General features: G+C 52.3%; 7 protein-coding genes across 7 annotated transcripts; 4 read left to right on the top strand and 3 right to left on the bottom strand.

Annotated features, from left to right (window-relative positions):
• The first annotated feature begins 804 nt into the window (after positions 1–804).
• On the top strand, positions 805–1,685 carry BKA58DRAFT_161694 (RmlC-like cupin domain-containing protein). Its single transcript, XM_046164981.1, has one exon. The coding sequence runs from the start codon at positions 1,049–1,051 to the stop codon at positions 1,601–1,603; it is 555 nt and encodes a 184-aa protein (XP_046026743.1). The 5' UTR covers positions 805–1,048; the 3' UTR covers positions 1,604–1,685.
• A 3,276-nt stretch (positions 1,686–4,961) lies between these two features.
• Positions 4,962–7,094, top strand: BKA58DRAFT_161679 (Alpha/Beta hydrolase protein). Its single transcript, XM_046164980.1, has 4 exons — positions 4,962–5,315; positions 5,370–5,497; positions 5,548–6,037; positions 6,091–7,094. Exons 1-4 carry the CDS (start codon positions 5,205–5,207, stop codon positions 7,021–7,023), a joined length of 1,662 nt encoding a protein of 553 aa, XP_046026742.1. The 5' UTR covers positions 4,962–5,204; the 3' UTR covers positions 7,024–7,094.
• Positions 7,095–7,171: 77 nt separating this feature from the next.
• On the top strand, positions 7,172–8,018 carry BKA58DRAFT_161667 (uncharacterized protein). The gene is made up of 2 exons (XM_046164979.1): positions 7,172–7,533; positions 7,688–8,018. The coding sequence occupies exons 1-2, from the start codon at positions 7,386–7,388 to the stop codon at positions 7,852–7,854; spliced, it is 315 nt and encodes a 104-aa protein (XP_046026741.1). The 5' UTR covers positions 7,172–7,385; the 3' UTR covers positions 7,855–8,018.
• A 707-nt stretch (positions 8,019–8,725) lies between these two features.
• BKA58DRAFT_439230 (uncharacterized protein) lies at positions 8,726–10,964 on the bottom strand (the record flags this gene model as incomplete). Its single annotated transcript, XM_046173668.1, has 4 exons — positions 8,726–8,746; positions 8,804–10,481; positions 10,537–10,789; positions 10,898–10,964. The coding sequence occupies 4 exons, from the start codon at positions 10,962–10,964 to the stop codon at positions 8,726–8,728; spliced, it is 2,019 nt and encodes a 672-aa protein (XP_046026740.1).
• A 1,795-nt stretch (positions 10,965–12,759) lies between these two features.
• Positions 12,760–14,776, bottom strand: BKA58DRAFT_161649 (uncharacterized protein). Its single transcript, XM_046164978.1, has 2 exons — positions 14,562–14,776; positions 12,760–14,511 (listed from the first exon to the last, which is right to left on the bottom strand). The coding sequence occupies exons 1-2, from the start codon at positions 14,636–14,638 to the stop codon at positions 13,203–13,205; spliced, it is 1,386 nt and encodes a 461-aa protein (XP_046026739.1). The 5' UTR covers positions 14,639–14,776; the 3' UTR covers positions 12,760–13,202.
• A 6,192-nt stretch (positions 14,777–20,968) lies between these two features.
• BKA58DRAFT_439228 (uncharacterized protein) lies at positions 20,969–21,511 on the top strand (the record flags this gene model as incomplete). The annotated part of the gene is made up of 2 exons (XM_046173667.1): positions 20,969–21,029; positions 21,114–21,511. The coding sequence occupies 2 exons, from the start codon at positions 20,969–20,971 to the stop codon at positions 21,509–21,511; spliced, it is 459 nt and encodes a 152-aa protein (XP_046026738.1).
• Positions 21,512–22,378: 867 nt separating this feature from the next.
• Positions 22,379–26,061, bottom strand: BKA58DRAFT_411006 (uncharacterized protein; the record flags this gene model as incomplete). The annotated part of the gene is made up of 12 exons (XM_046172265.1): positions 22,379–22,601; positions 22,632–22,798; positions 22,841–22,899; positions 22,930–23,133; positions 23,173–23,389; positions 23,420–24,209; positions 24,812–25,044; positions 25,078–25,122; positions 25,165–25,257; positions 25,291–25,545; positions 25,576–25,993; positions 26,042–26,061. The coding sequence occupies 12 exons, from the start codon at positions 26,059–26,061 to the stop codon at positions 22,379–22,381; spliced, it is 2,724 nt and encodes a 907-aa protein (XP_046026737.1).
• Between the last annotated feature and the right edge of the window lie 354 nt (positions 26,062–26,415).

Here is a 26,415-nt window from a genome sequence, read left to right as displayed (position 1 = left end):
CATTTCATGCAAACCATGTCGCATAGTCGGATGATTTTGGCTGCCTCGGGCATCAACCACTAGCTGCGTCGTCGCCTGAACCCTATATGGCAGCGCAAGTAGGCAAATCGTAATAACGGCCGTAAGCAGCGCGACCACGGCGGCCTCTTATCTTACGATAATCATGACCATCCTCATAAAAGTTACGAGTCTATACAGTGGGTATATGTTGGTGTCAGTAATCTGACCTGGAGACGTGGTAGGCTGGATACGATATTACCTAGGTACATTGGGATGTCAGTCTTATGTCTCCCACATCAGCAACGATGTGACCTACACTCAACGGCAAGTATATCGTTATAAAAATGTACCAGCTCGGGTAGTACCGATGCAAAGAACCTGATCTGGACTCTAGGTTTGCTTCAGCAGTGGCTTTCCGAGTCCCTTGTTTGTGTTGATCAATACCTACCTAGGTAGGCATGCATTTATGTCAACAAAAGGCAGCCTAATTCTCTTTCAATAAAGTCTATCAACACCTGGCACATCATTGCATGCTCTGTATACATACAGGGAGTCAAGCTCAACGGCGGTCGCTACGACAGATGCCATGTGGCCTGACAGCAGAAAATGCGGTAGCACAACAGCAAGCCGCCGGGCGGTCGCCATACCATCACGACAGTTTGAAGCGGGCAGAAAACACGCCACCTTCTCACAAGCCATTAACGACTTGAACTAGGCGAGAATGAGAACTTCAATCCCGAGTGTGGCTCCCAAGTTACCCCTCAAACCCCACATGACCTATGTCAAGACAACGTAGCAGCAAAAAATGCCTTTTTTCCGACAATACAAGACGCAAGAGGTAACGAGGCGACAGTACATGCATAGGCATATGTATACCCCTTCAACCCGCACTTCCGCAATATCGTACTCCCATCTGCAACTGCCATTATTCAAACGTACCTTGCATGCATCCGCATCCGCGCATGCAGTCTACCGCTCTCTCCCGGATAGCACCTCCCCTGTCAAAAGAGAATCGGATTTCGTCACCAGTCACACAACATAAACCACGATGCGTTCCACAACATCGAACCGACCTGTCAAACCTCTAGTCCTGCATGCCGCACAAATAGCCAATATGGCACCCGAAGGCTTCCCCGATCCCAGCATAGGAGGCAACGTAACATGGAAAACGTTGGTTTCGAATGAGAAGACTGATACGGATACCTTCACAGTGGGCGTTGCGACGTGTCCGCCTGGAAGGGTCGTGGCTTGTCCCGCGTCTTCTTCTAGGGAAGACACTGGGGCTTCAACTCCTTCTTTGCATAGTCCGGAGTCTTTGGGCGATGCGGGGTTTCTTAAGTTGCATCGGCATACGCACGCAGAGATGTATCATGTCGTCTCTGGTACTGGGATAGTTTGTATTGATGGGCAAGAGTTTGAAGTTAGGCAGGGCTCAGTTGTATTCATCCCTGGTGATGCAGAACATGGAATTTTCAACGCGGGGAAAGAGGACTTGGTTTGGTTATATGCTTTCGCTGCAGGTGGATTTGGCGAGATCGTATATCGATTTAGTGAGCAGGGTGGGAGTGGGAAAGGCGGTAAGGACGTGAAGGCAAAGTTGTAATGAGATGGACACAGTGGACAGTCGAGAGTGAAGAAAGGCCCATTGTTCTGTCGTCTAGACACACGCACTTTCGCAGACTGCTCCATGCGTTAGTACTTTAGTACTCGCCAAACAAACCCCGATGCATCTACTCGCGTTACCCGAAGGTAGCGAAGGATCTGAGACTACTTCTTAGTAGTCGGCAGAAGCTTCGACTCGCTCGGAATAACGACGGGCTCCGCAGCGGCTTTCTTTTCGTCTCGGGTAGGCGGGTCATCTTTCTTGCCAACAAAGACGCGCTCCTTCTCATCGTTCTTTCTGCTCTTCTTACGGCCCTCATCTTCCTTGACGGCTGACTTGCGTTTGCGAAACGGCATGGCAGTGTTGCTTGTGGCTTCAACCTGGTCACTAGAGGTGGAGTCCTCTGGCTGTTTTGGAATCTCTTTGTCTATGTCTTTGTCGCCGATGTCAGTGCCGTTGCCGACATGGTCAGCAGTAGTATAGTATCTTGTGACCTGGGGCTGCCCTTCGTAGTTTGCACATCCGCCATCTTGTCCTCATCCATAGTAGACTTTCTCTCGTTGTCTGACACTCCGTTCTGAAACTTCTTCTTTGATGCCGCCCACTTCTCGCCATCGTCCATCTTGTCAAATACAGCGCTCATTTTCTCTCCAAACCAGGACTTGATTCCAAACGCCGTATCTTCTACGGCTGGCCAGGAGTGGCTCTTATACAGCATCGCCCAGGTGTTTGACTTCGGATCAGGATATACTATCAGTGCACCCCTGTACTCCATCCTATCTCGGCGGTCGGTCGGCGGGATGGATGAGGTGATGAAGTCGTAGCGTTGCGCTTCAGGGAAGTGATGCGCATAATATGCATGTGCGTTAGAGAGGATGCGCTTCTTTAAATCGTTCAAGTCGAAGGTGTATTGGGGATTGTAGCTCCTGGGCATGTCAGGGATGTCGCGCCTCTCTATAGCAGGCTGGTTTCTGTGATTTGATTGATTCCCTAACCCTTGAAGACTTACTCACTTTCTTATCTCGATGAGGGCGAGGTTCGGAGCTCATATTTTGTTGGAACATGTAGTTGACGGTGAGTAATCAAGAACGTGGTTAGCCACCGGGATAGGGAGAGCTGATCGAGAGGTAATGGCAATAGAGGTTTGCGTGTACGTCGGAGCGCAGAAGGTTCGGGAGCAGTCAGGTACATCCGGGGGTTTGATCTATCACGCGCTTCGCGAGTTACATGGAACAAACAAAATAGGACGTGCACCTTTCTTTCACTTTCACCAAGACACATGCTCACCAGAATGAGGACAAACTAAGAGTAACATACCTTGGCACGTTGTATATAGTACCATATCGAGGTCGAGTGGATAGCGCAAGGCCGCCAACACAAGGTCCCGCCCCCAATCTTTTGATAGAACATCTTCCTGCTTTCCTGTTGTTGCATCGAATCTTCCCGGGTATCTGCTCGCCATGAGAACTAGTTCGCTCCCAACGTGTTAGTGATTGTGCACATACGAGTACGTCGGCGGTTTCTCGTTCCAGTTGCCACTATGGATAGCTCAGTGGCTCAGAACGTGACGGAACACGGTTGACAGAGGGTGACACTTGAGATGCTGCATGAGCGCTCGCCGCGGTGGCTGAATCGGACGTCTTGAAGGCGGTCATCGCGGGTCTGAAACCTTCCCAAGTATTGTGATTGCGACAGAGTTTATTGTTTGCCAGTAGAAGTTATGACGATTCAACCCCCATAGGCTCATGAAGGCAGGATGAGAGTGAAAACGAACTACTGATTAGTTGCATGCTTCAGATAGCAATTGGAAAGCATCTTCAAGACACCATCATGAACGACACCATAATCTAGGTTATTCAGACTTTCCCCACTGATACCTAGGTATCCTCAGGTACCTTCACGGGCCTTGGCTACCCTAACTTTGACTGTGTAGCAGTATCCCAAATGCAATTCTGGGCTCTTCGACCTCGTGGTCATTGTATGCAACGGTCCTCAGTCGACCGGGACCTCATCCGCGACACTGTTCACTTACGAGACATCATCGGCTATTCAAAAGTGACAGCTATACAGGTCGTCGTGTGAGCAATAGGACACAGATGATACCTAGGTCGGGCTGGGTGCTAGCTGAGCGCAAGCCGGCCAGCACCAGAGCCCTGGAAGTGCCGAAGTGGGGGCCGCCGATGCACTGACCACCTCATCCTCCTCAGATCTCGAGCATTGGGCGTCATCTCAGCTCACCTTCCTATTCCTGTCCACTAGTACCAACAAAACAAGATGATGACAAGACATGGCCGTCACGAAATCACCGTCGATGTGTCGACGCCACGGCTATGCTCGTCGGCATGCTCGTTCGAGCAACAGCTCACCTGTGTTGGTTTGCGATGCATCATGGCTTCATTGATGTATCGGGGCCTAGAATGGGTTCGAGAACGGCTGAATCTCTACATTTAGGGTACACATACAAATCGCGATGACCTTCATACGAGATCAAACAGAATCACGAGCAAGGACATGGTACTTCTAGTGGAGAAGCGAGATGGTCCTTTATCGTTTGATTTCACTCACAACGGCATCGAAAAACTACATCTTCTTTGCTATGGTCACTGTAGCGCTCAAAGAGCGTATGTAGTACCCTGATGGTACTCTCAAACTTCTGTCTTGAGACTCCAGCGAAAAGACTGACGTTGGATTTAGAATACGCCTTTGATCGTCTAAGGTTCATAGATTGATTAGTAGAAGTCCTTTCCTTGCACGTTGCGGCTGTCTGACTGCCTTACGGATAACTACAGCATCGAGATGATGGCCCCTGCGACGGCTGGGATTTCGTCCGCACAATATTGTGGTACGTACCCCGCGGACTGCGCGCATTCTTTCACACACCAGCCTTACCAGGCCATCGGAAGGCTTCGCATAGCCAGTCGAGATGCCTCGGCAAGATACCCTGCCAGCATTGCTTCCTTTTTGCGGGGAATATCCTCGTCGGACCGTCTTACCACTTACAGCCGAGATGACATTCCCGCTCCCATCTCACCGGAACCCCGAACCACGTTTCGAGAAGTTTAAATCTACCTGTCAGACGTCAAAAATGTCTACAGCTGAGCACATACAAAATCCGCAGTATGTCCCAGAGCCTTAGGCACTTGGACGAGTGTTTACAGCTGTGCCACAGCTAGCCACGTATCGACCGTATTTCGCGCCAGATCTCAACGAGCGAATCAGTGACACCGCTAGTCGCCGAATGTTCCACCGCAATGACGCACTTATGTATTGCCTGGCGAAGCCACCGGCACGGCAGGCGAGCTTGACTCTGTTGACGATTACTACGCGGTGTACGTGGATTCGTTTGCGTTAGGCTGAGGCGGGGCGTATCTGCGGCTTATGCGTGATCGCGACAGCATTACGAGATGCTGGGCGGGTAGGACTAGGGCAAATGACAGGAGTATATATGGATGCTCGACCCGTGCCTGACGGATGGGCTTCCCTTGCACGTCTGCACGCGGCTATAACTCCTCTACCGTCGTGAGTCCCGAGCAATTGGAATATAGACCTGGGTAGCCCTCGTCATTACCTCTCCATTCACACTTTCGTCCCGTCCGCCAGTATGTTGCAACTTGCCGCAGCAGCAGCCTTGATAGGTGCTGCATACGCACAGAACTCCTCATTACCTACAGTCGATCTTGGCTACGAGATTTACCAGGCTTCAGGGTTCAATGTTCGTAATCCGTCATCAAACCCTCGATGTTAGTTTGTTAATCGACCCAATTAGGATACCGGCAACTTCTACAATTTTTCCAACATACGGTATGCTGCACCGCCTGTCGGTGACTTGAGGTTTGCACCACCTCAGGCTCCAGCAGAAAACAGGTCATCAATCAATACTGGCGATACATCAAGGTAAGCGCCACACATAATCAATGTTGATATGACCATATTAAGATGTGCAGAATATGTCCTCAGGCAAATCCCGCTTGGTCTGCAGCCGCAGGACAGGCGTTGGCCAGATATGCGCTCGGCCTTCCTGCTTCGAACACAACCTATTCAGTGACGGCAGCAAATGCTACCAGTCCGGTCCCACAACCGGATCCCCGCGAGTCTGAAGATTGCTTATTTTTGGATGTTTTTGTTCCCGAGGATGTGCTTAGCAAAGCTGGGCAAGGCTACGGGGCTCCTGTTCTCGTATGGATCTACGGAGGCGGCTACACAGGAGGCGAGAAAAACAACAACCCTGCGGGTCTGCTCGCGGCCTCCGGTAACTCGTCCAATGGCGATGTTATCTACGTTGCGATGAATTATCGCCTTGGTGCTTTGGGCTGGATGGGTGGCCCTTCATACCAAGCGGAAGGAGGTGTATCTAACCTAGGTTTGTACGATCAGCGATTTGCGCTTGCGTGGGTCCAGGAGAACATCCATCTCTTTGGAGGTGATAAGAACCGGGTAAGTGAGAACTAGTCCATGTATCTATGATTTCTGTTGATTTACATTTACAGGTCACTGTGTTTGGCGAGAGCGCTGGAGGTGGCTCGATCATGCACCAGATTACTGCATACGGTGGTGCTAATGGCTCTGCTCCTTTCCAACAAGCCGTACCCCAGAGCCCTGGATGGCAACCTACAACTTCTGTTGTTACCCAGGAAGATGTCTACCAGCGATACCTTACTCTTACCAACACTACTTCCCTTGCAGAGTTGCGGGCTCTTTCATCTGAAGAGGTCATGCTCGCAAACGCTCAGCAGATCACCTATGATTCTCCCTACGGCACATTCACTTACGGACCGGTCGTGGATGGTCTTTTCGCTCCTCTTCAACCAGCTCAGCTTTTGGCTCAAGGCCGATTCGACAAGGACGTACGCGTAATGGTCGGTCACAATGCGAATGAAGGAGCACTCTTCACTCCCTTCTACATTCCAAACGAGGCTGCATTGGAAAACCAAATCTCAGCCGCATTCGCCAACGCCCCAAAATCTTCTCTTGATTACGTTACCAAGACTCTTTACCCCCCAGTGTTCGATGGGTCCCTGCCATACACCAACAACTTCGAGCGCGGCAGCCTCATTGTCAGCGAAGGAGTCTTTACGTGCAACACCAACTACCTTTCCAGGGCCTACGGAAATGAGACGTACTCTTATCTCTTTGCAGTACCTCCGGCTATTCATGGCCAGGATATTCCGTATACGTACTTTGAGGGTGGTGCAGGTTCCACCGGGCTCCAAGGCGTTGCCAACACCACCATTGCCATCGCTCTGCAGGAATTCATCACCAGCTTCGCCGAGAATGGTGTGCCAGATGCTACAGGCGTGAAGCAGTTCAACATGTACGGTCCGGATGCAACCGTATTGGAGCTTAACGTTACGGGCATCGAGGATGTACGCGACAGCAACGCGAACGCGAGGTGTGCATGGTGGCAGAAGGCGCTGTACTAAGCCTGAGCCCATTCAGTATTATACCGATTAGTACGGCAAAAATAATCATAATGAATCAATTTCGTGCACAACAACGCACATGCACATGTAAAAATTTGTGATGCCCCGGCATGCGAATTCCGCAATCGCGACGTTCCTCTGCCATGCATGGCAACACGCGGACCCACATCCGCGATTGGCTGATCATAACTACGTCATAGCACAGCAGCTCAGTCCACGTCCACACATCCTTTAAAGCTGTCGTCCGCACACACTCAAAGGGCCCTCATCTAATAAACCATCGAACAACTCAATTGCCACCTCTCTCACCTCTACCAACAACTTCACCTCGAAACATCAACACCACACACAATACCATCAACATGTTCCGTCAACAAATCGCCCGCCAGGCCCGCCTCTTCAGCACCACACCCGTCGCGCGCAAGAGCCCCGTAGAAACTATCAAGGATGCTGCCAAGGCTGTCGACAGGACAATCTCCGGTGCCGCTGTAAAGGGCATTGAGAAGGGAGGTACGTACATTATCCCATCCCTCACACGTCCTACCTGCGTTACACTGCCTGATGTTCTCTGTTCTTAACAGCCGAGAATATGACGACATCGTACAGTGCGCACACAAGCCACGCTAGCACCACGAAGAAACAAACGCTAATACCATTTGAATAGAGGAAGTCGCTGGCGCCGTCAAGGAAGCCACCCCCAACACCACCGGCGAGGCCAAGGGCCAGGCAAACGAGATTGCCGGCGAGGCTAAGGGAAAGGCTCAAGAGCTCAAGGGCGAGGCCAAGGGCAAGGCCCAAGAGCTCAAGGGCGAGGCTAAGAGCAAGATGTAAAGACGTCGACTGACATCAGGGATGACACATAATGATATAGAGGAGGCATGCTTCGTTGCTATAGCTGCACCGAACAAGAAGACACCTGCCTAATCGTCACGGCAGAATGAATGAACTAATGTTTCAATGACGACAACATTGCTCTCGTGGATGGTGATGCTAGGTGTTTGTTACGTTGACGCTTTGTTGCTGACGCTACAATATAAAGAACTATCCCCGCCTGCGTTGATCGATCCCGATACCTGTGACGCGCTTCACTATTCCGCTGCCTCACCTCGACTTTCGGTTCGACTATCTTTTGATGACGACTCGTCTCCGTACATGGCATAATACAAGTACCGCCACTTCACGACCTCAGCGTATGTTCAGGGCACGACTCCTAGCAAGGCGTTATATGAAACTCAGGTGCTCATCTTTGGTACGAAGTTGAAGACATAGTACGGAAAAAGCAAAGCTCGCCTGTTGAGCCCTAGGATGCATGGGTGATGTCGGAATCATTGCACAATATGCCGAATGCTCATTCGACATGTATACCAATGCATGATGATCATCAATATCGGGCATTCGTCACGTCGGTCAGATAGTCAGCTGTGTCTAAGGAAAACACATATTGTATTGAACTATGCCCCAGTTTCTGGCAGCCATCATGATTAAATACCCATCCCAGACATCGTTGACACATCGGGTGGGCGGTGCGAGAGAAGTGAAGGTATTTCAACAGCAGGAAAAGGCATGTCTACACCAGTAAAGGAAAGTAGAGAATGTAAATGTGGATTGTGATGGTAAAGACACAATGACATATCGTAGCTTCACTAATTCATCACATAATGGACCATCGTCGCCCAAATGGATGGTTGTCGTGCGGTAAAGCTTACATGAACCACATGCCCATCTGTCACGACCGTTAGTAGTCATTCTTTTAGACATCAGGTAGTAAGAGGAAGCTTACTATGCCTCGCTTCACTTTGTCGCTCTGCGCTCCGTACGTCACCTTAGGCGGCAATGCATAGCCACTCTTGGTGGAGCTCGCACTTGTCTCAAAGGTCGTAAGTATGAGACTGCTCGTCGCGCTTGCGAGGTAGGTGCTAGAATCCACAGGCCAGGAGGAGGCGGTAGCATCCGTGTTGGTGACCGAGCTGACGGGTGGGGTCCAGTAGGAATAGCCCGAGGTGGAGCTGCTGGGAGGAGCAGTTGAGGACTCGACCGGGAAGGAAGTAGCGGTGGCGTCGGTATAAGTTGAGCTTAAAGAGCTCTCGGAGGCTGAGGGAATAGAGGAAATCTCAGTCTCAGAGCTGGAATCGCTACTGGAAGATGCCGAGGCGGTGGAGGAAGAGGGGAAGGTGGTGTACTCCGTCTCGCTGTACATGAACGAGCTATATACTTCGGAGGTCTCAGAGCTGGTCGAGCTAACAGATGTGACAGGAGAGTCGGAAGTAGAAGAGCTGTCGGAGGGTGTCGGCGTTGGGATGGGTGTCTCGACAGTACCAGAATCACTGGTCAACGACTCCGATGGCGTCTCGGAAGGCAAGAGGAAGTTGCTAGTGCTTGATATTACCGACTCAGTGTACGAAGCAAGCTCAGAGTCAGTGGTCGATTCGCTGAATGAAGATGACCGGTACGAATAGCTCTCCGTGGTTGGCGTGGGCGTGGGCGTGGAAGAGTATGAAGTCGTCTCGATTGAGCTGAAAGAAATGCTCAATGAATGCGACAATGAGGATGTGGCAGAATCAGTCTCCGAAGCACTAGGTACACTGCTGGTATCATATGTTGAAGATGCCGTGTACGAAGGTGTGTATGAGGCCAACGAGGAAGAATCTGAGGAGGTTTCAGTTTCAGTAGCTGACGACGACTCTTCGGAACTAGTGGGCGTATATGAGGAGCCGTCCGTGGTTGAGGATCTGGACATGGTGAGAGTTCTGGACCAAGTGCGTGTGGAGGAACGACTCCGGGTGACTCTTGACTTCCTGGAAGTCGTGGAAGCCGAGGTTGAAGATGACGTGTAATAATCAGTGGTTGGCGTCGGAGTCTCCGACTGAATGTAAGAAACTTCGGAAGTATAGGTGATCCAGGAGATTGTGGAGATGTCGATCGTTGACGAGTACACAGTATCAGTTTCAGTGGGATTGCTGCTGCTGGTGGCATTACCAGGTGGACCGTAGTAGCCTGAAGACGACGGAGTTTGAGAAATAGTTCCATTTCCACTGGATGTTGCCGTGGGCCCAGTGTTCGTCTCCGTAATAGTACCATTGGAAGGGTATGGAACGGATGTGGTAATGGCAATAGTAGAGGTGATTATGGACGTGATGACACTTACGTTGGTGCTTGGGCTTTCTGTAGTTGTCGACGGGCGTGGAATGTATGAGCTTCTGGGTCCAGTCGAGTTGCGACTGGCGGTGGAGGTCGAAGATGACATTGAAAATCCTGGCGCGGTGCCTGTACCCCAAGTAGATGAGGCTGTACCAGTACTGTTGCCATAAGGTGCGGAAGAATCATGTGGCGGCAAAGTTGGGTAGTACCCTGTTCCGGAAGACTGAGGCCCAGTCGAAAGAGGGATGCTCATGGAAGAAGAGCTGCTGCCCCAGCTGCTCGCTGTAGCTTCGGTCGACGTATCTCCAGAGACAGTTTCACTGGGTAATGAATTAGTTGAACGACCGAATATCTCCAGAAATGATCATAACTAACGAGGTCGGGGGGACAATAACCGATGTGATAACAACGACACTGGTGTGGACGACTGTAGAGGGCCCTGGCGCTGTAGAGTTTGCAGTTGACGATGATGTTGGGATGGGCGGCGTCCAAGTGGACAGCGAGACGCCGGTGCCGCTAGAGAAGGTGGACGACGCACTTCCGCCGGTGATGCTTGAACTTGGGTAAGGAGGAGAGTATGGCGGTGGCGGTGCATACTGCCGAGGCCGTACATGCTGTGGGAAGTTCACTATTTCATACGATTAACTTACATTCCAAAATTAGAGAGAACGGGATGCTTGGTACATTGACGGAAGAAGTGTGTACATTCAAAAACAGATACTATGGGGAGACTTACATGGCATTCGCTCAGCTGCAGTGAGCGTTAGGAAAGCCGCGAACGGAATGAAGGCACTGAGCTTCATGGTTGTTGTGTGAGTCGCAAGATGCACCTGTTCCAGATATGAAGAAAGAAACGAGTGTTGAGAGGAAGTAACGAGAGGAAGTGCCGAACAGACAACTACAGCTGGACGGCTTGAGCCTCGATTGACTGGAGACGATGACCTTATATGTGATGATCTACGTTCCACCGCGACAATATCATGACACGACACTGCTACAGTCGTACTGCCGCAGTGAAATACTCGGTTAGCTCCACTACGGGCATGCAGCACGGCATCATGCTTGTATCGACGGTTTCCGCTTCTTCGACTCATCATCATAAGGCCTACGATGAAGACGGCTGCTTTGCAACCCATGACTTCTTTGCACTTGGTGCTGAGCATTTTGGGCTCCATCTCTTGACTGTGGAATTTTGGAGTAACGGCTGCCTCTGAGAAAGACATGCACCGCTTCGATAGCCCGTAATGGCTTCGGCCGATGCATAGCAGCCCGCATACGAAGTAGCTGGTGTATGCATTTAAATTGTTAGTGCAACAATAAACTGATATCTTGAATCTAACCCAAGAAAGTAAATCACGGGAGGGTAGACGACGGACGGATAGCAACATGACACTGCAGCGCAGCGATCACCACTAGTAGTACAGAAGGCGAAGGAAGAAGCTCACGAAGGACGAAGTGACCCAGCCTACTGTTGTTGAGACTGAAGGAATTGATACAGTCACCTCTCTAGGCATGGTGTTGTTGCGAGCCAATGGACTCGAGTAACTCGACACTGAAGAAGCGTACCCGGCGTCGTAACGCTCGACCGACCTCGTATTCGCGGGCATCCAAAGGGTGATACAAAGGTTTGCAGTGCCACACCGCCTTGGAAATGCCTTACGATGTCGTTTGCCTATCATAAGATTGCATGTACTTTTGGAGAGATGCAAGACTCCCGGGCCTATGTACGGTCAGCAAGATGCCTGAATAATCAGTCTTTAGCCATCTTCATCTGGCTCGATGCATGAGCCATATGCGAATCCAACTGTTCCTCTAAAGTGTTGGACGCGATCGGATTGCGATACCGGCCCTAATTGTAAGCACAATTCCTGACCTTTTCGGGTCCTGCCAGCCGCATGTACCAGGGTACGATACAAGAGCCTGCTCGGGGAACGCGACAAATGGACCATGGATGACTCGAGATCAGGGATCGTACTATGTTGTTCGTACGGCCTGCAGGTGTAGAGTTCCATCACTAGCTTGATGCACAGATGCAGGAACCAGACTCACGCTCAGGGTGCTGCGTTTCACAAGCAACCGCAGTAGGACGGCGCGACTGACGCGCAAAGCCGTTAGAACGTCCCGACGGCCCAGGGATCTCGATGCAGAGGAAACAGTAACCGAACACAGACAGCGATGCAGACCGGCTAGACTGGGTATGTTGTGGAAACGGTATGAATCTGTTGGAAGATTGGAGGATGGCAATGTCCACCGATGCTGTTCATGACGCTAGCGTGCTTTCAGTAGCGTCACGTGAGCCAGCCCAGCAGGGCCACCTTCATCATCGATGGAGAATGTGATAGGTGTAGGCGCATCCATGTGAACTCATCGCTCACAAGAAGGTGATTTGTTACGTAGCAAAAGAGGTGCGCGCACCCGCACTCCAGAACTAGTGCATGCTACACTCCCTATGACGGGCCGCTTACTACCGGGTAGGAAGTACAAGTTGGAAGGCCTCACCATCCCGGGCTGTGTACCATCCCCAGTTCGGGGTACTGAACCCTGGAGACGTGCTCAAGCAACGGTCCGCAAGCAGGGACATCATTGGGCTCTCGTAATCGCACTTTTGGCCGCGAATGCAGTATTAACGTCGTCAAGCGCATCACTTGCACATAAGATTGCCCACGTCGAAGGACTATTGCATTCGGCCAATCACCGTTACAATTATGTATTATACAGAAACACTTCAAATCGAAGGATTACTGAGAGAGGAGATCGCTATAAGGGCAGCAGCTCCCTCAAGCGCCTAAAGAAGGATGGCTACATGCTAACTGTGGGCCTTCTCTTCACCCACAGGAAGACTCCTTGCAACGCCTCCAGTCGTAACCTCGTAAACGACACTGTACAAAAGGTATCATGTGCGTGTGAAACCAGAACCGTTACCCAAAGACGCGACAAAGTATTGAAGAGCTTAGACGCACAGGATCCTAGAAGGATTGTACATAAGGACCTTGGTCCAGAAAGGTGGAAAAAAAAAAAGACAAAAATGGTAAATATGATACTTAATCCCAGTTGACGAGACTGTTGCCATTGTCGTGATCATTTGCTGATTGATCGTCGAACGGCTGTGGGAAATCGCCGCCCTGGAAATCGAAAAAGGCACTGTATTCACCAGTGCCAGGCGTCAAGAACGAATCGTTGGAATAAAAGCCATCAGAGATGGCACTGGGTACCGAAGGCGATGTGGTACCAGAAACAGGTTCGGCCTTCAGGTTCAGACCTGATGACAATGTTTGAGCCGAGCCACTAGCATGCTCAGACATGCTACTGGTATTAGCTGTCCGACCAACCTTGTTAGGGTTGTAGGTGTAAGTCGGAGCAAAAGGCTGGGGAAGGTTGTCGCTGCCTGCCATGAAGACTGCAGTGCGTGGATCGTTCTGGTCCAGGACAGATCCAAGGAACTGCTGTGACTCGGGTGGCATAGACAGAGTCAAAGGATTGGTGTTGAGCGCCTGCGAGCTGTATGGGTAGTTCGTAGGGCTGTAAGAATAAGAGGAAGGCGAATTAGGATCACTCTGCACAGGTGCAGCCTCACGCACGGAAGCTGCATTCGGCGAAGCGCTCTGTGGTGAAGATGACTGACGGTGCTGGAGCGAGTGGGCAGTAGGTGAACGCGATAAAGAAGGACGCGTTGATCGCTCTACTGTTTGGTTTTGTTGTTGAAAAGCTTGCGGCGGTAAAGACAGTCTTCGGTTGAGCTCAGTCTGTGGCGTCGTGATACCTGCACTTGCCGGCTGAGCTGATGGGTCGAAGTGCGATGCGCCCTGAGGCAGTTGAATGGAAAGAGCGCGCTGGTGAGAGTGAGTGCGTTGAGGAATCTGGTATGGCGACTGTCTGTATCCTTGTTGCGGCTGCGCAATGGTTGGGCTGAAAGATTGCGCTTGCTGGAACCCCTGTGGAGACGTGGGGGCGAACTGTTGTGGCGGGAGCATTGACGGGTTCAGCCAGTTGTTCGGCTGTGCAAATTGTGCGCCATTGGCAGGATACTGCTGACCATACTGCTGGAAGGCCGCGCCCTGGTTCTGGTACTGAGACATGAACATGTTTCTAACACCGTGCTGGGTCGCGATGTAGTCATGGAGCTTCTTGTTAAACATGACCGATGTGGTTTGAAGATGAGCGTTGAGACGCTGGTACTGGGTAGGCAGATCATCATCCTCTTCTTCGTACATCTCTTCATTGATGACATCCTGCTCGGTCACGCGAAGAGCACGGCCCGTACGCTTCTTGTGGATCTCAGAAGCTCTACGCGCAGACTCAATGCGAGCCTCCAGGCTGCGGTCACTGCGGCGCGAGGCAGCGATGTAAGCGCTGTTGGGCATCAGAATTGGTTTCGTGCGGAGTATCTAGGGACAACTAACCGCTCCTGGTTCTCTTCATGAGTGCGCTCGGTCTTGACCGGTCTGGCCGAGGTGAAGGTTCGACGTTCAGCAGGCATGGCGAGGTCCAAACAACAGATGGTAGGCAACGTGCGGTGTGGCGAAGTGTATGTGTGTGGGTGAGGGTGGGGTAGCTGACAGATAGCGATGTCAGCACAACAACAGATGGCTGTTTGGTACAGTTCGAGGGGTACGTCTAGCAACGACTTCGACTGTGAAGAATAATGGAAGAAGGAGAAAGTGCGAGGAGCGGGCGGGCAAAGTATGTAAACGGAGAGGGGAAAAGTGGCGACTGTCCACGCGGGTGCGGATGTGCTGGGCGGAGCAGGCCTAAAGATGGGCCGAAAAACAACGGAGCTAGAAAGACGCTCACGTACCGCGACGACAGGGTTCGGACAGCACCCAGCTAGATTGAGATACGCGACAAGTGACGTGAGGCACAGAAGCAACGGCCAAAGTTGGCCGCGTGTCCCAAAGCGGCAGAAGATTGGTGTGCAGGTGGGAACTGGCGCTGGGGTGGCAGCGATCGAGGGCTGAGGGGCGTATGAGTGGCTGCAATGCGCACAAATCTCTGTTGCGGGCCGGGGGAGGGTAGGCCAGGACGCTCAAGTGGCGGAGCCTAGCGGACGAAGACTGGGTATTTCGATGCCAGTAAACCGTTTGTGCATCGACGCTTGCACACCAGATCGATCGTCGCGACGTGGCTTGGGGGTGAAGCAGCAGGCAGCGGATTGGGAGCAGGACGGGTGCGTTACGTCGAGGGCTTGCCTAGCATATGTTATAATAACAAGGGAAGAAGCAATTGCAGTCTTCTGGAATTTGACCACACAATTAATCACAGGCAGCGGCAGGGTAGACGCCAGAAGCCAGCAGTTCCCAGCAGTCCCCGCAGCGCCTATGGACGGCATGCACCCAACGGCACCACTAAACAGCAGCGGCAGAATGTCCGGCGCTCTCTGACGGCCAGTCGGCGACGTGTGTGGAGTGGGGGAGAAGGTTCGGCTTAGCTCCGTGCCAGGCTCAATAGCTGCATATTACCCTCGGCACCCGCAAGCCAGCCCAGCATCAGGACAACACCACGCCCGCGTCTTGGCCAACTGGCGATCGAGCGCGCTAGCATCTCTGTGGCACTTCCCGCCGATAAACGAGACGCGTGTGCTTGGTCGACGACGGGGAAGAGCCCACCTGCGTCGCATCAACATCATAGCACAGCTATGCCCAGCGGTTTCCATGCCTTCCATCGCATCTAGCTGCCCGGGGTTGGGCCTCGTCGTCTCGGGACTGACTAACGTGGCCGTTCTGGCTCAATGCCTCTTACGTTTGCGACGTTTACAGCGTACCTGACTACTGCTGCTAACTCGCAATTACTAACAACCTGCTACTTTGGCTGAACCGGGGACGCTCAGTCAGACGTGCGCCGGCTATTGTGCGTAAATCAATCGCGATCGCGGCAGCGCAGAGGCTTCCGCATACTGTTCAACCAAACGCGAACGCACATGCTCTCGTTAAGTGGTCGGCGCTATGGAGACGCAGCCGTCGGGCTACCGTTGGCTTGTTCCCGTCTCCTGCCCCAGATGGTGCTGGAGCCAGCCTAACTCTGCGCTTACACTCGAACGGAAAACTTCGCGACGAATAACCGTCAACTACGCAACGCCATCGCTACCCCCCAAACAATACTGAGCTTCAGACAGCCCTATCTCCCGCCATGCGACAAGGTCAGAACGGCTGGTTTCACCGTGCTGCACACATCTCATGGCAGCCGATCGCTTGGGCTCAAGAACAAGGAAAGCCCTGATCACACAAAGAAAACCTGAGATACGCGAAGGCCATATCGGGAATAGCTCCGATCTCATCGCATCTCCCACGCAAACTCGGAGCCCTGAAGCGCCCTGAGGGCTTCGGTGCCCGTGTCCAGGACGTGCGCGCCGATCTCTCGATAGAAACATGTCGCCGACTCGCTGGTCCACGACTTTACCCTCTGATGATATCTCCTTACTACAGCTTGCGTATCAGCGGGATGCCATGCGTCAGAAGAAGGGACGGTGCTCTGTCAATAGCACGGCCAGTGCAGCTCCATCGTTCCCAAGAGGTCGATGCCACTATTGGCAGCATGGGAAATTGACCCTCATTGTTTGTGTTTCGAGTATTTGTCACCATGGCATTGTCCTAAGCTCCTGCCGTCCGCCGACGTCACACGGCATTGGTTCTTCCTTCTATCGCTCCTGCCCCGCCGCAAGTGCCCACTGCCAGATCGCCGGGGCCTCTAGTGCCGGCCTGTCAAAGTATCAGCCAGTCAAAGCCCGATGATCCCTGCGTCCTTGCTAGGCTTCAGATTCAGATCTGAGATCAATTATCTCCGTCTGCCGTGCATCCACACGGCTTGTTATGCAACAAGGGAGCCAACAGGCAAGGCGAAAAGCGCACAGCGGCCACAGTCAGGTGCATGAAGTTTTGATCCCTTTCAGCTGAACCCCACACGCTCTGAGTCCGACGGTATTTAACAACATCGGAATATGCGTTGTGTACTGCAGGGCTGTGGGTTGATTATGGTTCTGGTACCCGCTACATACGGTTGACCACCTCCTTTTCTGACCCGCCCAGATGCACCTTATCCTTCGAGAAGCAATCCAATATCTTGAGATCGCTGTGATGTGTGTCGGGCTCCACATTGCTACACCTACTAATACAACGCTCCGCGTCAAAGTCAGGTCAAAGTGACGTCGCGTACGTTCCGCTCTATGCCTACCCATAACTACATGGATAGGAATCCTGAGTGGGTGCACATGGATTTAGATCAGCGTGTACCTAGCTGCATGATCTTGTATCTGAGGCGGCTACGGTATCCTTTGCGGTATCCTGGACACGCTGTGTCCCACAGCGGCGTTGTGTTCCCGTAAGTCAGTAGCCAACTGACTACTGAAACTTCCGAAGCCTCTTCAATCATCCTGAATGCCTTCTTTCGACATCATTGGACAAGGCGAGGCTGCAACTTGAACCGAACATGGTGTTCGATATCACACCCCACTCCAATGCGGCAAGTGGAGCGCATACGTCGTCCGACAGCCCCACGTCAGATTGCCCTTCAATCTCCTTGCCTGTTTACTGTTGGGTACCTCTATCGTCATTCACCAAGTCTACATGAAACGCAGACGCCATCCAATGTACCGAGGCGGTGCTACGATTGAGTATTCATAGTCCCAGTATGTTCAACTTCATCCCACAGGCAAATAATTCGTATGTTTCCCCTCCGCACTCGGCAAGGGCGCCGTGGCGCGCACATCAATCTGTTCAGGTTCACAACGCCGTCTAGTTTCGTGAACCACATAATCTTTCCATCGCTCAATCGGGAAGGTCTGAACGACTCAACCCTAGGAGTACAGAAATGACCTCCAAATTACACAACACCTGGGTATAGAGCTTCTGTCTCCCGCCCCGCGGGCCCTAATGCACGGTCGCCGGTTGAACTCGCTTGCATGCACGCCTCGGCGACACTGCCCTCATCCAATCAGATACCCTTGTTCCCAAACCCCTCCTCAAAGCGATCGTTCCTTCTTTCCCGTATTCTACACGGTGCTGGGATTCTACTTGAGGTCAAGTTGACGCGGATGCGCTCGATCTGCCGCATTAGCTTGCCATACATACGATGGGCTGGCTTGCGGCAAGCCTCTTCTAAACAACTGGCTGATAGCACATCGGAGAGAACTCCCTCGAGATCATCGGTACAAAATCAGAAATTGCGCAATAGATCCATCCAGGCCCATCACACCCGCGCTGTATACTAAGGCACTCAACCGCTCTCCCATGCCGAGCGCCTGAACCGTCGTTCAAGCGTAGATTTGCAACGTCAAGAGATATTCTCTGGCGCGGAGCCCACCACCAAACATGTTAAGATCGGCAGCACAGCCCCAATGTCGGCGTCAAGCATGCTGCATCTCCATTTCAGCGACAGTTGCCTCTGGGTGTTTTAGGAATGCGTTCGCTTGCACAAGCGGTCTGTTAATGTACTGCGCGTTTTGTGTGGAAGCAGTGACTATCCAAAAACTAGATGCGGTGAGGAGTGTCCAACGTTGCACATCCACTTCATCTCGGTTCATATTTTGTGTGGCTCTCAGATTGCGGTATTCGATCACAGGGCCATCTCATTTTGTTGATTTCTGTGGTTATACTCTCGTCCTGCACATTGTTGCTGTCTGCAGTACGATGCTTTCTGGAAGCAGTACCATATGCAGGTGAGCAGACTGCTCCAGGCGTGCGGATGATTTGGGTAAGTAGCTTTGGAAGGCCAAAAAGGGTCCAGAGGAACGTTGCTTCTTGCCTCCTCTAACCAGCACCGCATACACAGGCGAGTGTAAACATCTGGGCCTTACAGCTCACTACGCGCTACGACACCGCCCGTCCAAGCTACTCTTCTCGCTTCCCACGAAGCCAATCACCACCGTGTGCGTTCTCACAGCACAGCATAAGCAAGTAAGCAGCAGCGTATGCATCTCGTATCGGGCCGCGCAGTAAGCTCGGATTCCGACGTCCGACGTAACAACAACAACGTGGCGACATCTCCAGGGCTTGCTGTATGGCGTTCTACTCCACGCCTGCAGTATGGAAAAGTCGGAACGCACCCATGAATGTGGATGTCACAGGAAGCTGGACAATCCACCAACAGGTGCACAAGGTGCAGCCACGTTTAGCGTTGACCCATCATATCGAAGCGGAGGAAACCTACTGTGCAGATACTGCTAGCATCGGCCGACTTCCGCAGAGATCCAGTCGAACCACGGCTCCGTACGTTTGCGGCTGCATTGAGCTTCCGGGAACATCTAATAGGGAGAAAACATCGGCCATTTCTCCGCTCATGGGATTGTAGGCCAACGTGCGGCACGGCGATAAAGTTGCAGCAGCCGTCGAGACAACAATTGCCATTCGGAGTGGTGGAGGTTACTCTTGCGCGACGAGTGGCGACGGACTACGGATCCCCACGCGTCTTTGTCCAACGTGGCCAGCCAGCTGAGTTCTACTCCAGTTTACAGCCAATTCATCTTGTAAAGAACACCCACAGATCTCTCGATCAAATGTCTTGATGTCTGGGTGCGAACGAAGGATGAAATCTAGGCCAATTGTAGTGTAGCCTAGCCCATTCTATTCCGAAACAATCTCGTGCCAACAACTACAAGACAGTCAAGTATGAACGTATCTACGCTTCGTCACCACAATCACAAACTCTTGCGCTCAAGGTAAGATTGGAAAGAGTAGGAACTCACATTGGGCCTGCCATTTTTTATCCTTGATGCTTGCATTGCTTTCCAAAGTCGCAGCTTGTTTCCATTGTCGCCCACTTGGTCTTCCAATCATGATTTCTCTCCTTTTTGCAATGGTATTATGGTCAGACAGTCACGGGCGTTACCTATGGCATCAGACAATATCGTAAATGAAGGCATTCGATCGCTGATCGAGTCTCGTACCTAGGAGCAACGCATACCCCTAACAGGGTTGGTGTCGCGTCCGAAGTCAGCTCTCAATGTGGTATTCAAGGTCGCTGCCAATCCGCTTCCATATTTGTCCGAAATCACGCGAAGCGAAGTTGGGAAGTTGACAGGAAGGTGCTTTTCAAATTCTGGAGTTCACCTTGTTTAACTTCCGGGTGATCTATCAGACCACGCAAGTGGCTCGAAGATTACGTCTGCAATTCTCTACGTATTCTCTGTTTCTTGTATGTCTCTCTCTACAATACTCTTCGAAGAGCATTCTCTGTCACGTTACAGCCAAGTATCATTTCTGGCAATACTCGTACTTTCCATGCCTAGTGTGGGCGAACTGCTCCTCCCTTTACGATGCGAATCACAACGACCGTCGTCCAGGCTACCAATCACGATTGCTGTTAGGTCGTCGATGCCGTCTCAAAGAGGAAAGAGCAAACACACCCCATCCTGCACCCTCACTGTCGGCCACCTGCCAACGTCACCATCCTGTGCTTGTCCATAGTCATATTTCTAGCATCTTGCCGTCGTACATGATCAAATTCGCTGAGAAGGCTAGTCGCATTTGCGCCACGGCACTCAAGGTCTGTATGGGCGAGTTGGTGCCACAAAGGTGCCCTCCTGGGCACTCGCAGAGCACAACAAGGACGCACGCTCTCACCCCACAATTGCGCCTTCACCTTCACTTTCGCTCCTGCCAATCCGTCCTCTGCCTATCGCCTGCCGTCGGGGATAATTTCCGCCGTGACTGCAAACGCTGCTCGCACGTCATATAAACGAGTTTTCTGTGCCCACCTCCACGTCTTCTGCTTCTCTCACGACACTGACCCCAAAGTTCCATCATCTCAGCAGCTGCATCAGTCAAACCCGAATATACTTCAATCCATCCCCACCACCAATCAGATTACCGTTATCATCATGTTCGGCTACAAGATCTTCGCTGTCGCTGCGCTTGCGCTGGCTGTCGTTGCCACTGACTGTCAGTACATGCTTCAAACTTAGCTGCAAAGCTGCTTGGATACCTCTACATGGTATCGGGCACATAAGCTAATATCTCTTACAGCTGTCTGCGCTCCCGCTGCCACCGTGACTGTCACTGTTACCCAGTGCGTCCCCGAGCCCGGCAAGCCGTCGTATGAGCCAGTCCCAGCTCCGTCAGCTGCCTCCTCTACTCCCGCTATGTCGGTTGTCTCCTCGACTCTGCTCAGCGGACCGCCTGTAGCTACCACTACTAGCGTTATCCTGCCTCCCTCAGGACGACCAATTCCTACCACCGACGTCCCCGCTGGCGAGTCCTCTAGTGCTACTACCACGACTCTCATGGTTCCCTCATCCTCAGGTCGCCCTGGTGAGCCCACAACCACTGCCGTCGAAACCGCTGGCGCCGCTCTCGCAACGCCTGTCGTCGGTATGGGCTCGCTCGTTGCCATGGGTGCTGCAGCCCTGGCTATCATGGCCTAGGCCCGCTCACACAAGATCAACGTGCTATATTGAGGAGGGTTGTCGCGCTACACGTCGCGTTCTCAGTCGAAGCCGATAGTGTGAGGCCTGGTACTCATCGGGCTCCCTCTTATTGTCTTGATCATTCCCTCAAGACCCAGATACCCCCATTCATGACTTGGTATTAATGTATTGGCGGCTTATCATCGGCATGGGGTGTCATCCTTCGTCTGACAGCTACCCAATGGTATTGCATGTTCATAGCCTTCCATGAGTCTAATAAAAAAAGAGACATCGTCACTACCCATGCTGCCGTGCTACACCCACTTACCCCAGTGCAACACAACAGCGTCCGGGTCTTCACAGAGATTATGCCTCCTACACATCTCACAAAGCCGTCTACCTATATTGTTTAACTATGCTTCCGTGCTTCCGCATCTTGTACTTCTCGCGTGTCGTAAGGGCAACGCCGCTGTTATGCCTGTGCCGCATGAAATAGCCCTCACGTTCAGATGAGCTTCTCATCCTCAAAGCTACCGCGAGTGAGGACGCCGGCTGTATTTGTTCATCAGAGGAGCTTTCTGTGGTTTCATTTGGGCTTGCAGATGACTAGTGATGAAGGCGTAACTGATGTTGGCGAAGGAGGCTTTGTAAACCAATGATGCTGGCTGGCATGGAATTCTTTTGAGACTGAGTACGGCTTTCATCGAATAGGGTAAATTATAAGCAGGACAACTGATCAAGGACGAGGAAAGCTAAAACAAGGAAGACGCATGAACATGAGCTGCGATATCTTCTAATGATGCTAAGAATCCCTCGGTTGGAAGATGCATCATGCTAATATATATCGCTCCTTTCCTCCCACTGGATGACTACTTAAATGAAGCACTATCCCGCTTGTTTGTACTTCGTCCTCAGCTCATCGATCTCGCGTTGAAATTTTTCCATATCATCGAGAATGTTAGTCGAGTCGCTCCTACCCTCGCCCTCCTTCCCATCAGCCATATTCTCGTCAAGGCCTAGCTTCTTCTCGCTCTCCTCCATTGGCGAGTATAAAGCGTATTCGTTCCCACCCTTATCGTCAACAGGCGCATACTCTCTTCTCAATGAACTTTCGCTGGCTACACTCGTCCGTCTGTACTCTGTACTTGTGCGGCGGTATTCTGTGCTCGTCCTTCGGCTTTCTGTGGGGGACGAAGAGGATACCTGAGGTCTTTGCTGATCAAGGCTCGAGCGATTTGATCGACGTCTTGGTGGAGGCGGAGGTGGCGGCATGTTGCTTCCCGTGCTTTCTCCAGATACGTTTCGCTGGGTATTGCGATTGGACGATATGGAAGAGGCGCGTTGCACACTCGGCGCTGGTGACGAAGGTTGGGACTCTAGAGTGCTCCGGCGGGATGAAGGGGGTTCTGGAACAGATCTCGGCGTTCGACCCGAACTTGAACGCTGTGGCAATTCGGTGCTAGAAGAGTTCGCGCTTGAGTTGCCTAGGTTCGCGAGTCGTGCGCCGTGTCGTGAAGGTGGAGGACGTGGTGGTGACTTTGCTCCAAACGGGTCGACGTTACTTGGAACTGGGCTCTGTACGGCGTCAACCGAGTGCTGAGATGATATCGTAAGGTTTGAACTGCTCCGCGATCTACTGCCTGTCGTCGCCGTCGTCGTTTTGAGTTGACTCTGCCTACGGGCCAATGGCACGGGCGGAGGTGCCTTCTTTTGTCTATTTGTACCTTCTGAAGGCGGTGAAGGCTGCTCTTGTATCGGTGGAATTGGTGGGGACTGTAGCGGGGTCGTATCCTGTGTGCTGATATGGGAGGACTGCGGCGCAGCAACGGGGGTTGGCGGGAGTGGCTTGTTTGTGTCTGAACTGTCTGTTCGTCTGATAGCCGGAGGCGGTGTTGGCTCCGTCGCTGCAAAGCTTTCAAATGATACTGTCTGTGGTTGTCTCTGCGTAACGAGCTTTCCATGTCGATGCTTGGGAGCAGGTGGGGGCTTCTTCTTCCCCTTCTTCACATCTGAGACTAGCCCCATGCTCTCGTCCTCGTCCGAGTCGACCATATCGACAGAGGTGCGTGGCGAATCAACGTGGGATTCTTGTATGGGCTCGAATAGCGACTGTCTTGAGACTGAGGATGTATCTGTGCTGCTGCTGGTCTCGAATTGCGCGCCAGCGGCCGGTTGTGATGCGCTTGTAGTTTGCGGAGGCGGACCGGATGGTCGCGGAGTAGGCTTTCCGGTCAGGAGTAGATTCTTGAAGCTCTCTACGTCCAAAGAGGCTCTGCTGTTGCCTAGTATCGGTCTTCCCGTGTTCGTCCGCTCCTCGTCGCTCTCCCTGTCTTGCGGTTCCAGCGAAGCCAGTGTCCTCGAGAACGGGTTCGCTGGTACGGTGCTCGACGATTGAGGCGCTTGAGGCTCGACAAAGTATTGTCTCGAATCTATAGGCGCGTCTGCTATTGCCATGGCGTCTTTCCCAATAACTTGGGCATTGGCTTCACCCGCTGTGACAGAGTTGTTGACAAAGCCGGCGGGTGTTACGGGAGGCGGTGGGCTCGCAGGCCGACCTTGGCTCGATCGCCGGGCCATGAGCTCGTTCAAGGTAACATCTCGGTCGTCAAAGATGGGCGGTGGAATCGTGGTAGTGGGCGATAATATGCGGACAGACTTCTTGGTCTTGCCAGTCGACGGCGGGGCGACATCTTCGAGCACTGTAAGACAATTACTCCTTGAATGCCAGCAGACGCAGAAAGGCAAGGCGAGGGAATACCATGGTCGCTGTCCTCCCTGCGCGCCTCAGGCACACTGCTATCTGTATTGATGAAGGAAGTCTGCGGGATCGGCGCGGGCTGACGGGGAGCTTGAGAAAGGCGGAACGGGTTTCCGGACGACATGGTGGATGCTAAAAACAATGCATTATTCTATGTACATGGAAGGGGCGCGAGAGAGGCGGTGAGATGGTGCCGCGCAAGAAATGCTGTTGCTGATAGTCGGCTCTGCGACTTGATCATCGCCGATATGCAGGTGCTGGCGATCCGGCGCGGGACAGCGAACAGCCCCCACCATCGTACCTCGTACAGCATCACTGCCCAATGAAACATCTGGCACAATTTCGCACACGAGATTGGTAGCCAACAAACGAGCGCTACCTGTTGTAGAGCTCACGTTTGAATACTCGCCTTCTGCTACAGGGTTTGCGCAGCTCTTTACATTGTTTAGTAAACGCGTGGGCATCTTGTAGCGACCTACCGCGGTTATCTATGCCTGGGTCTATCTATCTTCACGGTACGCTAATCGACATATACATGCCACCCTGCCTGGCAGTCAAACCACTTGCGCGCCAAGTTCCCTCCACTCTCTGTTGGTTGACTGAAAGCTACTCGAGCTTTCTCAATGTGCAGCCCATAGATGAAGTCGGATCGTGCAGATTCCAGCAGCCTAGTCGCGATGCCTTTCTTTCTTTGTTGACTCGACGTCCATATACGCGATATGCCCAAGGCCACCGGGTCGGAATCGGTGCTGATAGAAATAGAAGAGCTATGGGGCGCGACAGTATCTCCGTGCTCTTGTTCGGGAGAACTGGTGGGGTTCAACACCTTGTAGGCTTCCCAGATTCGCTCTGCCAAACATGCTCCTACACACTTATTCCCTCGAATGTATAGATATATTTTGAATCGATCGACAAGTGCCTCATTGGCTGGATTCTTCGCCGAGGGTCGTGGTTTCGATACAGGCGTAGTCCGTTCTGTTGCGTTTGCCTGGGCTGTCCGACTCGTCTGTCCCCAAAGCTCGTCGTCTGTTATGGGAACAGCAGCAAGCTCTGTGTTCACAACCTTCAAAACATCACTCGCCCGGTTGCGCATCGCCAATGTATCCTTGCGTCCAACCACGGCGATGAAGCTCCCATCACCGCTCCATATCTGGTTCTTCCTAAAGCGCTCCACGACTGGCTTGGTGAAGTCAACACCCCCAAGGTTCATCGCATGAAACTTCTTGTGTAGCGCCGCGTCTTCGGCATTCGACGGTATGTACTGCATTCCACATGTCTTACATGTTTTGCGCGTCTCTGAAGACAGGTCTAATTGCATCTGTACCATCTGCTTCTTCTTTGGTGCTGGCTTCGGTGGGCTTTGCGCGTTGTGACTCCGTTCTGCAAAGGGTTCTTTGGCGGGCGTGTTCGACTTGAGTTGCTTCTTGAATATCGAGAAGACTGGTCGCCGTTTTTGAACGGGTGGAGGGGAGCTGCGCGGTGCCGGGGACGATGGTGGACTAGACCGAGGCGGTTCATCTGAGAAGACTGCGGGCGAGTCTTTTGGGCTGGACGGAGGGGCAGTAGAGCTTTCACGCTCGCATTCGAGAGATGAGATGACAATCGTGAGAGAATTATCCAACGGAGTCAAGGTCGTCGTTTCGGTACTTTCGATTCCGGTCTCGACGCGTCTTCGTTTGGTAGGCGGCTCTTCATCATAGAGTTGGCGCTTTGTGTGTCGCGAATAGGTTCTGACAACTTTCCTAAGAATATGTTAGACATGTGGAATACATTGGATCGGATCTGCTTACTTTGCTCCGAAGGACGACATTATGGCGCTGTTGGCAAGTGTCGTAGGAATTGTGAGAGCTGGACCGCCCACGCGACAGACGCGATTTAGCGCGTTGCGCTAGTACCAGCCCACCGCGACGTCACGCCTCGTCCTCTCGCATGTCACCTGGGCATTCCCAAACATCGTGTTCAAGGATATACTTCACAGTCATCAAGTCTTCAAGCGTCCTTTGAATACGGCTATATGCTTGCATTGTTTTTGACTAATCAAAAGGGCGAGTGCCGCTAATTCAGGCAACCGGTCAATGGCCCAGCAGGGAAGGTGCGTATGCTTCGTGCTGACTGGCCTTATCATGGTCACTCAAACGGTATCTATGAGTCAATGGCCGTGAAG

The sequence above is a fragment of the Alternaria rosae genome, assembly GCF_020736505.1.
Source record: "Alternaria rosae strain MPI-PUGE-AT-0040 chromosome Unknown BKA58scaffold_4, whole genome shotgun sequence".
Lineage (NCBI taxonomy): Eukaryota > Fungi > Ascomycota > Dothideomycetes > Pleosporales > Pleosporaceae > Alternaria > Alternaria rosae.
This window is presented reverse-complemented; position numbering and strand designations above follow the sequence as displayed.

What these genes read in the sequence shown, in the direction of transcription:
- BKA58DRAFT_161694 (XM_046164981.1), top strand. Translation starts at nt 1,049, where the DNA reads ATGCGTTCCACAACATCGAACCGACCTGTCAAACCTCTAGTCCTGCAT.
- BKA58DRAFT_161667 (XM_046164979.1), top strand. Translation starts at nt 7,386, where the DNA reads ATGTTCCGTCAACAAATCGCCCGCCAGGCCCGCCTCTTCAGCACCACA. An exon ending in AAAGGGCATTGAGAAGGGAG is followed by an intron (nt 7,534 to 7,687) that starts GTACGTACATTA and finishes CCATTTGAATAG; the next exon opens with AGGAAGTCGCTGGCGCCGTC.
- BKA58DRAFT_161679 (XM_046164980.1), top strand. Translation starts at nt 5,205, where the DNA reads ATGTTGCAACTTGCCGCAGCAGCAGCCTTGATAGGTGCTGCATACGCA. An exon ending in ACCAGGCTTCAGGGTTCAAT is followed by an intron (nt 5,316 to 5,369) that starts GTTCGTAATCCG and finishes CGACCCAATTAG; the next exon opens with GATACCGGCAACTTCTACAA. An exon ending in AATACTGGCGATACATCAAG is followed by an intron (nt 5,498 to 5,547) that starts GTAAGCGCCACA and finishes TAAGATGTGCAG; the next exon opens with AATATGTCCTCAGGCAAATC.
- BKA58DRAFT_161649 (XM_046164978.1), bottom strand. Translation starts at nt 14,638, where the DNA reads ATGCCTGCTGAACGTCGAACCTTCACCTCGGCCAGACCGGTCAAGACC. An exon ending in CATGAAGAGAACCAGGAGCG is followed by an intron (nt 14,512 to 14,561) that starts GTTAGTTGTCCC and finishes GATGCCCAACAG; the next exon opens with CGCTTACATCGCTGCCTCGC.